The 17,778-nt window shown below is 36.8% G+C and overlaps 1 protein-coding gene across 1 annotated transcript; it reads left to right on the top strand.

Annotated features, from left to right (window-relative positions):
• Positions 1–2,072: 2,072 nt before the first annotated feature.
• Positions 2,073–16,722, top strand: LOC135081227 (uncharacterized). Its single transcript, XM_063975977.1, has 5 exons — positions 2,073–2,208; positions 11,840–11,927; positions 12,732–12,974; positions 14,982–15,111; positions 15,502–16,722. Exons 1-5 carry the CDS (start codon positions 2,183–2,185, stop codon positions 15,672–15,674), a joined length of 660 nt encoding a protein of 219 aa, XP_063832047.1. The 5' UTR covers positions 2,073–2,182; the 3' UTR covers positions 15,675–16,722.
• Positions 16,723–17,778: the final 1,056 nt, after the last annotated feature.

Raw genomic sequence — 17,778 nt, 5'->3', positions numbered from 1 at the left:
TGATTATTCTCCTCAGTTTTCTGCCATAGATAAGTATGTGGTCTATCGTACTAAAGCCTTATCGGAAACCGATTTGTTCGGGAGGCTAGATGTCGCGTGAAACCATTCATGATGACTCTAAAAAACAAAATCAGAAGTGAGATGGGTATAAAATAAATTCTTCAACAAGGTTTTGTTGCCTTTTTTGAAGAAGAGTATCACCACACTTCTGTGCCATGCCGTAGGCGTTTTTCCCTCAAGGATGACGGAATCGAATAGCTTCTAAAGAGCCTTTAGTACCGGCGTTCCGCCTGATTTCAGAAGCTCAGCCGTGATTCCATCATCGCCCGGTGCCTTGTTGTTTTTCAGCTGTTTGAGAGCCATTCTAATCTCGTACAGACACGTCCGGGATATCTTCGGTATAGTGTCGGGTCAATCTAGCTCTTGGGTCTTCGGCTAGATTTGTCATTTGGACAGGTTTTCAACTTCTTCCAATAACGTAAGAGTCAGCCACTGCGTTCATAACATGTTAACACCTAGGCAGCACTCTGACAATCCTTAGTATGTACGCAGTATAATTGTAATTACTGCATTAATATTAAGTACAAGTCATCTGTTTTTCCTATGGAAACATAATATCAGTGTGTGTTTAAGTGGAATTACTGCACATATACTATGTGCAAGGTGAACTTAACAATTGTAGAAACATAATAAGAATGATGTAATTGGCACATACTGCACTATTACTGTGTAGCAAATTAAGTAAGCGCGAGTATTCACGTAATATTAAGTTATTATGTGCTCTTACTGCTAACATAGTATGTGAAGAAACCTACAATCTGCTCTTTACTGCGTTTATGATAACATGTATCTTCCGTTCTAAGATAGATAGAAAAAAACGGGTCTTTGATTCTTATAGATCGCGATGTCAGGATTCAGAATATTCAAAACAACCATAAATGCAGTAAGTGGTACTTACTGCGTTTATAAATTGTGCGGCAGATTAGGGGAGGCCTAAGTTCAGCAGTGGACGTCCTATGGCTGAAATGATGATGATGATGATGATGATGATGACACACACGTTTGCAGTGTCCCGCAAAAACCGAACACACGACTGTCCAGTTTTGATTGCCGTGGGAACGAACCCTTACGGTATATCAAGTGCAACAATTGCACCGTAAATGTCGTTATAGGTCCCATGCGCCACACATTTTTCCAGGCGCGCGTTAGCTGCGTTGATAAACTCGAACTAGAATAAATAAACCTTCGTCATCATCATCATTTTAGCCATAGGACGTCCCCTGCTAAACATAGTTGACATCCCCCGATGATTTCCATGTTTCCCTAACTGTTTGTTGTTGTTTGAAATGTTTTTTTTAACAAAAAGTGTTGCAAGATACGTTGTGCTAGACCGATCCTACTTAGGCAAGCAAAGCAACAGGCAAGAAGCTTGAAAATGTATTGTTAAATAAATAAAAACCTTTTTTAGAAAAAAATAAGTCGCTATTAAACTTTGAGTTAATGCCAAATTACATTTTAATTACGTCTTGATACTTTTTAAAGGAAGCGTTAAACCACGACTTTAAGTTAACTTATTTTTAAACATATTTAGTCATCATTACTGATTACCATATCATAATAATACCTACTTAAGTATACTGAAAACTAACTACATAACAATATAGGTACCGAGTCTCATTCGAGACTGGCAGGCGGTCATATAGGTAATAGGTATAGCGGGCTTATTCTGATTATCCGAGATTAAAACGGTTTATACAAAATTATTTTTTAATCTGTAGTAAAGAGGATTTTTTATAAGACTTGTTATCTTTCTATAACAGGATAAAGATTGTCTTCTCACTTCTATCTATATTGCAATAAAATAAAGATAAAAGATTTAAAAAATATTTTCAATAGTAGATACCATTTAAGTACTGGCTTCTATTTTAGTATTCCAGTGATAGTTAATTTTCTATTCCTCGCTAGCTACACATCGGTTAAAAACATTTTATCATACCGCTTCAAGACAAAAATAATGCAAGTTCGTGTCGTCGGAATACACCGATTGCCTACGTCATCCAACCTCGCCAGTTTGTTGATCTGCGCACAAGTGCAAGCGCAGGCGAGCCGTCAACACCGTGTCGGCCATTTTGGCAATTCGCATTTCGAATTAAATTGTGTTTATTCTTTATTTTGTGCCAGGATGGCGACCACAGTGCCATATAACACGTAAGTTTTGTTTTTAGTACAAAAAGGTTTAAATTTGCGAATGACCTTGCAGTGAAAGTATTGAACTAAATACTCATTTGATGTGGTAATTTTGAACGTGTGAATCTGCACCGAATTGTAACACAATGGTCATGTAACATTGCAAAGTATATTCATTAGTTTTTTACTAGCATTTTTCCCCTGACTTGCTCGTTCTGAAATTGATTAACCGCTTGAGTCCCAGACAGCATTCATTAATGTCATAACAATTGATTATCTATTGTGTCTAGATTCGCGGGCCTTGAAGGATTAATACCCACTACAATTTCTTAATACAGTACAATTTCTTAATGTATTAACGGTACAGATAATCTCGAAGATGATTATTACATTTTAAGACTACGAGTATCTAAAGCTGCAAATAAAATAAATATCTTAACTGGATTGCATAATTCAAAACAAATGCACAACAATGTTCTAATTTCATCAAATTGAAATAAAATTTACATTTTCAATGTCACAAAACAAGGTCGAGTGAAAATAACTCATATAAAACAGTATGAAACTCAACTATAATTATTTAAGTGTGTAAAAATATTTTTTATCTTATTATCGTCCAATTTGACTTTTAAATTCTAGTTGAATCCACTAAACTTTCAATTTACTAATTTTAAATGTTATCCATCTATCTTTTGGCCTAAAAAAAGTAATAGCAAAGATTCTTACCTGACCTTCTTACTTTTGTATTCGTATCGCGAATGTTATTTTGGGTTAATATTTATCATCATCATCATCATCATCATTTCAGCCATAGGACGTCCACTGCTGAACATAGGCCTCCCCCAATGCTTTCCATGTTGATCGATTGGTAGCGGCCTGCGTCCAGCGCTTCCCTGCTACCTTTACGATGTCGTCGGTCCACCTTGTAGGTGGACCGACGGTGGTTATAATTAGCGTAAACTAAAATATATTATGAGTGAATTCTTAATAGGCACAGTGCGTTGTTAAAATAAAACGAAATCAAATTACCTTTTAAGTGTTTTCGGTAGATAAGAAGTAAGTATTTTAATTGTTTTGAATCATGCGATTAAAACATTTTAATCAACTTTGTTCTTTATTAAGTATATTTAATTGGTAAGAAATAGTGTTATTTTTAGCTTCGCTTTGGTGTGTTTAGGAATATTAAGAACCTAATTTCGTAAGGAATATCTGGCACTGCCTACAACCAAAAGTAATTATCAATATAACTAGGTACTAGTTTTTTTTTTGTATTGGTACAGTCCCTTTGCAATTTGAAATTTACAGATGAAACGGAGATACTAACGGAACTTTTTTTTCTTCACGGTTCTTGTGCCGGACGGTATGGGGTTGCAACCCTGTGCGGACCCTTGATACCGTACGCCGACACGGCGCGATGCGGGGTGCAGCGCGAGCGGGAGAGCGAGACGAAGGGGGCGGGGAGCGCAGAAATAATAACTCGGTTGTGGTTGAGACTGTGACCGGTTCCTCGGAGCAGTGGCGAGAGCTTGGTGTTGTAGCTTGTTGAGGAGAAAACGCGGAACTGACTGGGTCCGGATGGCACCCCGATATTTATTTACTTTCATTAGAGTGAGAAAACCTAGCTGCCTCTCGCTCTAATGAAACAGCAAATCTATTGCCCTCTCTTTCTAATTTAGACCCCCCCTGGGCGGCAATACCACAGTAGATAAATCAAACAGTACGGAAGCTTCATACAAACGCTCGAAATCAGACTCACGCACACAGACGCACGCTTTACACGAGCTCTAAGCGAACCTCGCAGTCCATCCGTCGCGAGTGTCGCGCGCGTTGTGTTTTTAATAATAATTTTATTGCATGCACTGTCCGCTGTATTTTTAAAAACATGCCACGAGTGTATTGCGTAGTATACGGCTGCTTGAACTCGGCATCTTCAAAACCAGAACTTTCATTTTTTAAACTTCGTATTAATTCTGAATTGTAAAAATGATTAAATATTACTTTTTAAATAAAGTGCTTACATCTGATTTACTAATAGTTCTTTTTAAATTACGTAATTACGCTTTTTAACAATTTATGTGTTCTATTTGATAAAGTAATTTGCTCCGCGCGCTTTTGTACTAAGTGATGAACTGTATTTAAAATGAGGCAATAGCTATGTGAAAGTAAGTAGGTATCCGGTATTTTATTTATGAGAATAGAATATCTTCTACCGGCCTCTAATAGTACTTAATCAATTTATTCGATTATGTATTCGATCATTATAGAACCTAATTAACGTTTTATTTTTTGTTAACTTCTTAGTCAATTAATTTATTCCATTAGGTATTTGATAATTAAAAAACCTAAATAAACGTTTTAATAAATAAGTAAGTCAGAGCCTTATTAATTTTATAAAGATTAAGAGTGCCAACCCTAACACTCAGTTGAAGTGTAGGTATTTAACTCGCCGAAAGGGCTAAGTTTCCGTACTGCTTTAGCTCATATATCTACTGTGGCAATACCGTATAGAGAGCCTGTTTTTTATCTATTCGGTGACCTATTTTTTAACTATGACCTTGACCTAATTCTTATCGGATTCTAATTAGCTCTTCCACTATTCTTTGGAATCTATGTTATTTATTTTCAGACAAATTACTTCTTACTATTCGATAGGTAAATAAAGGTACACAGGTACAGGGTTAATTACTAATAAAGCATTTGTACAAAAAATAGGGCTCATTTGGCCACACTATTTTACATTAATTGCCTTTATGGCTAATTAAGATTATCACCAATTAAAAGTAAATAACTATAAAGATCTATACATAATTATCTTTCTAATTTACATATTATAAATACGACTCGACATACATAACTATGCGAAATTATAGGTTTAATCGATATACATAAAACAAAGGGCTATCAAATTATACATTTCTATGGTTTTCTAAAATAAACTATGATTTATACATCTCCAACGTCCCACATACGCCTATTAATCAGTAATTAAGGACTCGACACATTACTAATTGAGAACCAACAAAGAGAAAGTGGACTGTATTACGAAGTTATCGACATTTAAACTATACAAACTTTATAAAACGAAATAAAAATGAAACAACTATGAAACAACTATGAAACAAAAACGAAACAATTATTTACAGCTATTTTACGTTTTCTATTCGGAGGCCGTCCGTCGTGCACAGTTCTGAGTCTCTGAACCAATGTTGTTGAGTTTGATTTTGAATTCTTTCGTGTTTAATTTCTTAGCAACATTTAGCCAGTCACAAGACGTAAGAGGCTAAATATAGTGTAATAATCAATACTTAGTCAAGTTTGTTTTGGTCCGAGACAACGATAAGTGACCAAAACATTCTTATTGTGTAGCGGTTAACTCAGTCACTGCCTGAGGTATGAGAGCAGCACGAAAAGTCATAACATAATCAACATTTTCATTGTTTTTGGACCTTCAGGTTCAAATACGAAAAGACGAATAAGGTTCAAAATATGGTGAGAACTATATTCTCACTGCCTTTTAAAGGCTTAAGTGCTAGACTATTATTCAATCTACTTAGGTATAATAAATTCTATCGAGTAAGTACCAAATTAGGATTTGTTTTTTCTTTTTTAGTCAGGTTCATTCAAGCTTAATTAAACTGTACCCATCACAGAATACCACTGACATTTCCTTCCTCATCTTAAATGTTATTTTCTCCTCATCTTCGTTATTTTAACAAAAATAGTAAGACAACGCGACGTTTATTAATGAAATACATTATGTACTCCCGGCTTGACTACTATTTTAGTTGAAATGGAACGCGAAAGTTTAAAATTTCGTTATTTTAGTTCCAGTTCTTATGAATAGTCATGTAATAATATATAATATTCCTTCAATATTTTTTTGAGAAATGTGGACCTTAATACAGTATTCATTCGAGCGAAGACATTATAGGTACAGTCAACAACACATCGGACTACACATTGTCGCAAAATAGTACCTATTACCACCATATAAGATCCCACAGTTTTAATTTGTGGCGCCGCCGTCTGTCGTCTGTGCCCAGCTTGTTTTCCTGTTCAAACCAGTTTCGTGATAGAAGTCACATTTTTGTTTTCTTTTTTGATAACTAAATTAGACAACTCGATCGAGTTAACTGCGCACCTGGCTGGAATGCGACTCTTCCTCAGCCTTCCTCTCGTACTCACACTTCCCCGTATTCGTACCCGTAACAGCGCCCCGATTGCGCTAAATATTTTCAACTGCAACGCGACTGGACTACGAACGAAAATCTGCGTCTTTGTGTAAAAGCTGTCAGAAAGCTACTTAACTCAAACGCTTCACGAACATTTGCTGTGTTTTAATAATAATAGTAAAAAAACAAGGTGTTCGGACTTTTAATGGAAAGTACTGAAATTCGTTGTTTCGTCTTTGTTTGCGCATGAACTTTATCGCGATACCGAATTGCACATTAAGTAGCTGGAATGAAAATGGAGTGTAGATTAAAGTTGAAACGCGAATGAATTGGAGACATTACAAATTAGTGCAACGCAGAGCGTTGACGTGACGTCATGGCTGCCAGGTACGCAGTTAACTCGACCGGGTTGTTAGTACCGAAGCAAAGCCAAAAATTTACGTATACAAACTTAAACTTTTTCCGGTAGAAACAGCAAAAATTAAGATAATGCTCAGATTACGTGATATTTCTTACGACATAATGTTACAAGCGTCTAGATTACTTAGTATAATAAGTAACTAACAAAATTAATATAAAGGAAATCACGTTTTGTGTAAAATAGATTAGGTTAAGATACCATTAAGCACTACGTAATATAAATTAAATATTTTTTTTAAAACTAATTGGACTATGTTGTTTGGTTAAGAGAATTATAAGTAAAAACTAAGCAACGCAAATGCAATGACCAAAAAAAGGTCACATCTGTACAAATAAATGATAAGAATAAGTGATAAGTAGTTGAGAAAGACAATGAGTGTAAGCCAAATCCTCCGTTTTGAACTCTGGTTAATTAGAGAGGGTCGTGTTCTTGCAGTGGACACTAAATCGCCAAATGATGATGATTATAAAAACATTTTTAATCACGTGCCTTTTTCTGTCGCAAACCGAATTATTAAGGTAAATACTAGCTTGATGTGGTTGTAATAAGAACGATATTGCGAACAAAAATGTGTAGTATTATAATATACCTACTGTTTCTTAGAGCAAAAGCTAGAAATGTATTTAAACTGACGTAAAAGAATCTATATCTACAGGGTGGAAACGATAAGTGATCTCACTCGATAATTTCTAAACCATACAAGATATCGAAAAACTGGTTACTGACCCTGAAAGTGCTTTACGAACTCTTTCAAACGGTACCAATAACAGGTTACAGAATAAACTGGAAGTATCTGAAAATTCAATGTTTCCAGCTTCCATACTAAATGTATGCCAACCACACAATATTAAGTGTAATTTTTTAAAATTAAATAATGAACCTAAAAAAAACTCGTAAATTGCATTTTTATTTAAAATTATTCAAGGAAAAAATTAGTTTTAGGCTTTACTTGCTATAAAGTGTTGTATCAAGTATCAAGAGATGAGTGCCATGACTGTGGTAGTACTAAATGTATGGGGGATGGAAACATTGGATTTTTGGATAGATCCAGTTTATTCTGTAACTTAATATTGATACCGTTGGATAGAGCTCGTGAAGCACTTTTAGGATCAGTAACCAGTTTTACGATACCTTCTGTAGTTTTTAATATTATGAGGCTGTACCAAATGTATGGAAGCCGGAAACATTGAATTTTCGGATAGATCCAGTTTATTCTGTAACCTGTTATTGGTGCCGTTTGAAAGAGCTCGTAAAGCACTTTCAGGATCAGGAACCAGTTTTTCGATATCTTGTATGGTTTAGAAATAATCGAGTGAGATCACTTATCGTTTCCACCCTGTATACTAATACACTCGACATCAAATAAATCGCACCTCCCGCGACAAGCACTTTCAAACGTAGGTATGCATTCCCACTTCCCACTAATATTGGCACCATTTACAAGCCTAGTTCTAAACTTCTTTTCATTAAAGGAAAGGTTTTTACCCCAAAAATGTGTCTCTAGAAGGATCCAGAGTCACTTCTTCAAAAAATAGACAGTTACGCTTGAGCCAACTTTTATGGCTATCTGTCTTGCTTTCACGCCCAAACCACTGAAGCGATTTTGATGAAATTTGGCATAGAGATAGTTTGAGTCTCGAGAAAGGACATTGGATAGTTTTTATCCCGGTTTTTGAAACAGGGACGCGCGCGATAAAGTTTTTCTGTGATAGACGAAATTCCACGCGGGCGAAGCCGCGGGCGGAAAGCTAGCATGTAAATATTTTATGTGTTTATTGTAATCAATTGACGGATCAAAGTTTATCAGAGGTCACTGCAGTTTGTTCATACGGGAGTCCCCTTTCTGTATTCACAAATATTAATGAGCTCTCACAGTGCGCGTTGACGCACAGTGTCACACACGAACCAATAACAGAGCTCTATTCAACGCTGTGCGTTCGATTTGCTGCTTCACTTATCTAATTGTTAGTGAATACGGGCGTAATTAAAAGTAAGTGAACTTCATGTGTTCTTTCAAGACAAAGATTTTTAAAGCAAAATAACTGACTGAATATACGTTTCAGTTTCAGTACCCATGTTAGCTTTTATTTTGTATTCTATGACCAGCGGCTATCGATGTTATAAAAACGTAACGTAACCATCAAACTGCACTTTTGTAGCGGATCGTCAACACAAAACGGCTACCGTCATGTGAGCCTTTTGATATGAATACAATGCAGACAGTCAGTTTTATTATTCCGCTATGTGTGCTCGTAACAATAACAGAATGATTCTAGACTTGTATACGCGTTGAGGTTAGTTAATCATGTGCATGTGGATTGAGTGATCCTTGCTTCAATCTTAACAAAAATCGAGGAAGTTTTACTTAAAATATGTTAAAACATTGCGATGAAGTTTAAAAATTTGTTAAACCTAAGATAAAAATGTTATGGCCAATAAATAGGAGCACTCATACCGCACGCTTTAAGAAAACGTCAACATGTTTATTTCTGAAAATAAAGCCTTTCCACTTCTTTTTATAGTATTGAAAAATTGTTAAGAATATGTTAAAACTATTAACAAATTCAGAAATTCCTTGCACGTCCCGTTCCAAAGTTATGACGATTATTTAGGATCACTCACACCGCACACGGGCCGTATGAGTGCTCTTCAAAATAATGACTTTTTATTAATAAATACGTTTTATTTCTGTTGGGAAATGTGTGCAAACTGACGAGCGAATTTGTTAAAGAATAAGTGTGACAAAAGTTAAAAGCTGAAGGAAGAAATTAATCTTTATTCTTTCCTCCAATATGCCGTGTGAGAGATCCTTACTTTTACCTCTATCTGCTCATATGTAGTTCGTAGGCAGACTGAGATAGTATCTAAAATTGTTAATTGTTTTTAACAATTATTTGGCATATATTTTGCTTTTATTAAGGTCATAATTTTGTTGAGAAATTTGTAATTTATTTAAATAAAACCGTGAGTATCTTTCTCAATTCATATTACAAGTCAAATTTGAATTCAATCCTATAAACAATTGTAATGTTTCTTTATTTCTATCATTCAAGATGTAGGGGTAAACCACTAAAACTCGCGCTACTGCCGACCGCGGCGACGGACGCCCCCCGCGAGTTTTAGCGGAGGCCCCTAAACCTACTAAGTACATATTAGATTGCATTGGTTTTGCATTGTCACGTCTGACGAATCGGAACAGTCTCACAAAATAAAAAATCATATGTACCCTAATCAACATTTTCCTTTAGGAATCATCTAAGCCTGATATTTCTTAAATTATGACCTTAATAAAAGCAAAATATATGCCAAATAATTGTTAAAAACAATTAACAATTTTAGATACTATCTCAGTCTGCCTACGAACTACATATGAGCAGATAGAGGTAAAAGTAAGGATCACTCACACGGCATATTGGAGGAAAGAATAAAGGTTAATTTATTCCTTCAGCTTTTAAGTTTTGTCACACTTTTTCTTTAACAAATTCGCTCGTCAGTTTGCACACATTTTCCAACAGAAATAAAACGTATTTATTAATAAAAAGTCATTATTTTGAAGAGCACTCATACGGCCCGTGTGCGGTGTGAGTGATCCTAAATAATCGTCATAACTTTGGAACGGGACGTGCAAGGAATTTCTGAATTTGTTAATAGTTTTAACATAATCTTAACAATTTTTCAATACTATAAAAAGAAGTGGAAAGGCTTTATTTTCAGAAATAAACATGTTGACGTTTTCTTAAAGCGTGCGGTATGAGTGCTCCTATTTATTGGCCATAACATGTTTATCTTAGGTTTAACAAATTTTTAAACTTCATCGCAATGTTTTAACATATTTTAAGTAAAACTTCCTCGATTTTTGTTAAGATTGAAGCAAGGATCACTCAATCCACATGCACATAGTTAATCTACATAATTATTATACTTACTAATATTATAAACTAGCGACCGCCCGCGACTTCGTACGCGTATACCCCGTTTTACCCCCTTAGGCGTTGAATTTTTGAAACTCCTAGCATTTGTAGTTTCTGAGATTTTAGGATGAGTGAGTGAGTCAGTCAGTGACCTTTCGCTTTTATAGATATAGATTTGAGTTGAGTTTATTATTTGTTTTTTTTTATGTGACAGGAGGCAAACGTGCTTGCTTGGACGCGAATCAATCTCAGGAACTATAGGTCGGATTAGAAAAAATATTTTTGTGTTCGATAGCCCGTTTATCTAGGATGGTTTTAGGCTGTATAAATCATCCTACAGTAAAGAAAAATGTTGCAAAAACGGGAAATATTATTCAAACTATTTTGACACGTATGAAGTGCGAGCACAGTTAGTTCAAACAGTGTTTATGAATATGTGGCTTTATAAAATGGAAGCTGGTCAAAAAATTTAATGACCAGTGAGTATAGGTACCTATGTCTATATGTCACAAACAATGTCACCCAATGGTGTACACACACCTGATTACACAATCAATGATTGTCACAACACAGATTACTGTCTTGACTGACTTGTCACAAACCGACCCAGGTCTGCATGCGTCGGTGACCTTCGTTCCGACTGAATACTCGTGACTATAGTTACCATTTGTGCCATTATTGTGTGCAGGATGATTTACACATTTGACAGACGCCCCTATTAAGTTATAGGCACGATAGCCGAACGGTGAAGGGGTCGGACTGGCCAACACGAGATCCGAGGAACGCGGGTTCGAATCCCACCGCCGCTCGACTATTGTGGTGAGCCCACTCGTAACACAAGCTTATTTAGCTGAACACGAGGGGCAAACGGGACTATTAATAATTTGAAATTGTTGATAATTATTTTTTTTAAGTGTGGGAAAGCCCGGACGAATGGCTAGGTATAGTCAGCATAACATCGTTTTCGTTGCAAAATACAACCACCCGCTTACATTGACCACTGTCTAATAAAAAATTAACCTGACCACTGCACTAAAGTCGTCTACAGCGTCCATTTTCCCAAAGCCCCTCTACCTTCTTTCTAGTACCACGTGTTTAATAACAAGCCGATTGTTATGCATTACCAAGAATTGTTGTATTTATTGCAGGATGTCGACGTCGGAGCCGCTGTTTAAGAAGTGCTGCTTCTGTTTCCCCTTGAGGACTGGATGCCTCATCTTGGGGTATTTGAACCTGGTATGTCAATGATAATCATCATATTCGAAGCCCACACTCGACCTCGTCGGCACGCACACCGACGATCGCCAAACGGCTAGAGTACCTTCTGTACTCGCCACTCTGCCCGGTGAAGCTGGAAAAGCTCTTCAAGAAACCAGCGCGCGTCCCTTCAAAAAAAAAAAGATAATCATCATAATTTTAGCCACAGGACGTCGCTGAATATAGGCCTCCCACAATGATTTCCACATCACCCGCTTGGTAGCAGCCTGCATCCAGCGCTTTCCTGCTACCTTTATGAGGTCGCCCGTCCGCCTTGTGGGTGGACATTATATCAGATTTTAAAATTTCACGTCCAATCAAAATAGATCTACTTCATAAAAATCTCGCGTTGAGACCCTTATTTCTCTATTTTAATCATCATTATAATCAATCATCAGCAGCCTCTAGATTTCTAGAAGCACTGCACAGTACACGGTCTGTATAAGCACTCCAATACAAAACACCGATTTTGATGTTCAATTAACTCGCTAGGTCATACTGATTTATTAAATACTCAGCTATTAAAATTTAATGAGGTTTCTCTTTCTGAGATTTTGATTTTGGGTAATTGGGTTACACCTTTGCAAACTTTTTTGTACAACAATTTAGTAAAGTATGTACATTTTAGGGATAATAGTGTAACAATCATAGCCCCGTATCGAAATCAACATTTTCAAACAGATAAAAATTTACATCTAGTCTTTTACAACTAAGTAACTCTCGAAGGTAACAGACTTCGACCCATGCAGCGCGGTTAAAATAACTAACTTATTATCTTTTCAGGCCTTCAACTTACTTTACACCCTGGGCATCCTGGGGCTGATAGTAACCATTGGCATCGCGACCGATAACTTCGAACACTTCGAACGGTTCAACCGGCAACCATACGATAATTTAGAATCAACTCCTGAAGTGGAGTCGGTGTATCCTAGTCTCTACCAGTTCGTTATACTGCTGATAGTCATTGTGTGCTCCAATGTCGTGTGGTTAGCAATCAACATAGCATGCCTGGTTGTACTGCACAAGGTATGTATTATCAACATTGTCATCGTTCAATCGACGTCAAATAGTTCGTGACATCCAAAGTAGCCCAAAACACGTCTTTGTTACAATTGGAATATGGTTGTGATGATTAACCTTTTGGCCTCTTTGGGTGTCACGAAATATTTGTACGTTATAGTCGTTTACTTCATATTTCATATATCTCGCAATGTGCCCATCATATCTTGTGGGAGTGTGATCTTTAGAAACATGAACGTGATATAATGCTTAATTCAATACAACATACATCTGTTTCCGCAATTTATTACACCGATCTTGTTATTACACAAATATTTCCGTAGTTTTAGCGATTTTTGAAAAATATTATTGGCACGTAGTTGCTAATTGCTCATAAGATTGGCCCCCTTAATTGATAAATTATTGTCCGTGGTGCATAATCTTTTCTTAAAGGTTTTAAACCTTTGTTTGTCACCTGTCATCCGCTTTGCAATGGAGGGAAGTCGAACCATAATTTCGAACTCCTATGTTCTTCTGATTAATTTCGTTGCGGGTCCAATGACAGTTTGACTTTCCCCCGGGACAAACATGACCTTCATTGGTTGGGTTTTTATGGCGGTCAAGCTGTAGATCCTGGCTACACAGGAGTTGCAGTGGTAGGAACGAGAGGTGGGAATAGTCAACGGGACTGTCTGTCACAATGTGTCTCCGTTTCTCCCAATGTTGTAAGAGCCCATAGAGTGCGGCTGCCTGATTCATCAGATCATTTAGTCTCCACTGCAGGAGCACGACTCTTTCCTTTTTACCAAACGCTAATGAAGGATTTGGCTTACAATTTTCACGCTGGCCAGACTTGGGGTTGGACCAGGTTGGGGCCTTCATCATCATCATCATCATCATCATCATTTCAGCCATAGGACGTCCACTGCTGAACATAGGCCTCCCCCAATGCTTTCCACGTTGATCGATTGGTAGCAGCCTGCGTCCAGCGCCTCCCTGCTACCTTCACCTTGGGGTTGGGGCCTTGAAAATCTGTTTTTCTTTATTTCTAACAAACAAGCATATTTGTTGTTTGGTGGACCGACGACATCGTAAAGGTAGCAGGGAGGCGCTGGACGCAGGCTGCTACCAATCGATCAACATGGAAAGCATTAGGGGAGGCCTATGTTCAGCAGTGGATGTCCTATGGCTGAAATGATGATGATGATGATGAAGCATATTTGTTTTTATAAATCACTATATTATTACGGTGTAAAAACCATGCTTACTAGAATAAGTACAAAGATAGCCAAAAGCTCTTCTCTCTTAATGTGCAAAAACTACAAATTACTCGTAAACAAGCAAAAACGCGCATCGCTCACACCTTTCAACAATGAAACGGTGTCATTAAACTAATGGATATTAATGTTATTAAATCTAACAGCTAGCAAAAAAGGGTTGAAGTACAATGTGAATCCATTTATTTTCTAGTTGGTTTGAGGTAATTTTGCCAGATGAATGAAAAAAAAAACAGAAACATTAGTTATTTCAAAATTTCATCTTAAGAATTTAAGCATAGTAGCGAAGTGTAAAAAATTGCGAAAATTATAACACAAACAAAAAAGTGGACGGTATTGCGGTATTGTATGGACATATAAACATTCTGTCTTAGTAAAATGAAACTTGGATGCATTCCAGCCCTATTGCGTCCAAATTATTTATAATTTTGAGAATCATTGTGCATTAGGTATGAAGACCAGGGTCGTTGCCTGTTGTAGTTTTTTAAAGAACACGTGCATATTAGGCTCGTAGAATTTGACTCAAATAGTTATTAATGCATTATTTTGTTAGGACATGATACGAACTATATTAAATTGATTGAATAATAAAATATTATTTAATACGAGTTTCTCAATAGAAATCAATTTTAACCGCGGTCTTCTAAGACTTACCGCAATCTCATGCATCAGGATAGGGTTCCACGGGTTAAAAAAATCAAATAATACATTTATGTTTGTTCTATTCTCATAATATTTTTTCATATTTTTGTCACAGAAACGTCCAGGCCCGGTCCGCATGTTCGTGGGCTTCGCGACCGCCCACCTCCTGCTGACGCTCGCTGGCTTCGTCTTCTACGTTATAAACTCCAACAGACAAGCCATCATAAACCATAGCATTGATTTTGGTAAGCCTATTTATGTCATCATCATCATTTTCATGGGGAAATCATTGGGGGGGGGGGGCTATGTTCACCATAAGACGACCACTGGTGAACTTATGCCTCCCCCAATGATTTCCACATAGCCCGGTTAATCCCTTTGGTCGACCCACGTTGCGTTTTCCGCTATTTATTTAAGATTTTTTTCCCCCGAAAGACCGATGTTCTGGTGAAGGTCGCGGGAAGCACCTGGATGCTGGCAGTGCATGACAAGTCGTTCGGGAAATCCTTGGGGGAGTCCTATGTCCAGCTGTAAATGTCATTTGGCTTAAACGAAAAATTAAAGTAAAAAGCTCATATAAACCATTGACAAAAATAGATGACATCCATTTTTGAAAATTTCGTGTTTTTTTCCAGTTCTAACGGCATGTTTCGTCCTGGTATACTACGTGTACGCGACTCAGCTGACGAGGGTCCAGGAGGAGGCTCCGGAAGAGTCCCCTAGTGCCCCATCTGATATTATAGCCTACATCATTCCACCCCTGGTGGACAAGAAGACCCTGGTTGACAAGAAGACCCTGGTTGTCTAGATTAAACCTAGTCATAAGCATGCAAAGCCTTAGGGCTATATTTCACCGGGACACCATGGCGGCGCCGCAACCAGTCGCCGCTACCAACAAAATGTATACAGCTTTGCGCAACCAAACGGACACCAGGTGTGTAACTCTCTATAGAGCTGTATACATTTTATTGGTAGCGGCGACTGGTTGCGCCGCCATGGTGTCCCGGTGAAATATAGCCCTTAGTATTCAAGTACTAGAGAAGATGTTTAGAATAAAAATTTGCCACATTTGGTGTGATAAATGAGAAAGAAACAAAATGAATGTGCCTCGAGACAAAACTGTTTCTCGCATAAAGAAAATGCAGATCAAAGCAGGTATTTGACTAATGCTGGTTTTCTTTACTCAGTCTCAATCAAAATCCGTCTGTCAACTGTCAAATTTTAATTTGGTTTTGGTCAAAATACCCTTGGTTTGTTAAGTTTTTACTTTTCGCATTGTTCATAAGACTATTTAAATAATAAGAACGTGTAATAGCATCCAAAATAGTGGATGTTTAATCGAAAACAGATTCCGATTCGACTGTTGTCGGACGGATTTGGATAGGTAAGGATTGATTATAGAAATCCGGTACTAAGGTAGGTACTAATGAGGTTAAATACTACCCTAGTGAATCACAATCTTTGTTTTGAACAGCTTGTCTGGTACTGTAGCTACATAGAAGTTTTTGTGAAAATGTAAAATAATTATTTATGCTAGAGTTCACCGAGGTCTTTTTTGAGGTATTAGATAGGCATAATACTTCAATCGGCGGCGAACTCGAAATAAATCTCAATGATATAAGAAAAGTTATTTAAGTTTAATGTGATAATTTTATATTTGAATTACATATTATCCCACTTTGTATTGCAATAAAACTATATTAAGAAGCATAAAACAAACTGCTTGACCAAAATCGTGAACCCAAAAATAGTGTAGTGGTCAAGAAATTTAATTACTATTAATTTAAAATATTGTTGTATGAAGTTTGAAAATTTCAAGTTTGTAAGTTTTAATACAAAATATTTGTCTTAAAATATTCATGTCTTTCATTTTTAATTAATCAAAAAATGTATGTAAAAACACATTAGGTACAAACCTAAGTAGGTACTTACTACTTATGAAGTAATTATTACACTCCACAGTGCATGAAAAATTTCTCTTAGGGTTAGTTTTTTTACCCATAATTAAATTAAGTAATTGCCAAAAGTACAGAGTAAGAAGAATTTTTATTAGATTTAGTTTTTTGATCCGTAGTTAAATTAACCAATAATTGTCAAATTTTATGCATTTTCGTACGAAGGTTGGCTCGACTCCCAATACAATTTTTAACTATATTTTTTTATTTAACCTATTGGTAACAAGATTACCATTTTGTTATTATTTAACCACTAGCTTTCCGCCCGCGGGTTCGCCCGCGCTCTGTCACAGAAAAACTATATCGCGCGCGTCCCTGTTTCAAAAACCGGGATAAAAACTATCCTATGTCCTCTTTCCCGAGACTCAAACTATCTCTCCAAAATCAAAATCGGTTCAGTGGTTTAGGCGTGAAAGCAAGACAGACAGACAGAGTTACTTTCGCATTTATAACACTACGTATAGAAGAAGTATAGATTGGTAACAGTTTATTGATTTTTTAAACTTTCATAAAAAACCGAGCCTTAATTTGTGTAGTATTTTTCTAACCACCCCATGTTACAGCTATACGAGTAAACCTCACAAAACATTAGGACTCAACATCGTGGCAGAGTTAATCTTGCGCAGACTCCCGGCTTTGGCTGTCGCCCTTCGTCATGTAACGGTCGGATTATCATTATGTCCAGTACACGGTACGACAGACCTACAAAACATTAAAGGCTGGAAATACAGGGTGTATTCTTCAGAAATTGTATTATTGTATTTGCTGCAAATAGGTTTCAAGCATTTATAGAGACTTGATCAGTTGCAAGTAAAATTCATATTCTAAAAGCTATAGAAGATAGAGAATTCAAAGTGCCTGGAGAATGCAAAGTGCAGCGCAGGACCGGTAGTTGTGGAAATCCTTGAGGCATTTGTTCAGCAGTGGACGTCATACGGCTGAAACGAACGAAATATA

Source organism: Ostrinia nubilalis, chromosome 19 (assembly GCF_963855985.1).
Source record: "Ostrinia nubilalis chromosome 19, ilOstNubi1.1, whole genome shotgun sequence".
Classification (NCBI taxonomy): domain Eukaryota; kingdom Metazoa; phylum Arthropoda; class Insecta; order Lepidoptera; family Crambidae; genus Ostrinia; species Ostrinia nubilalis.
Note: the sequence above shows the minus strand (reverse complement) of the source record. Positions and strands in the feature narration are given on the sequence as shown.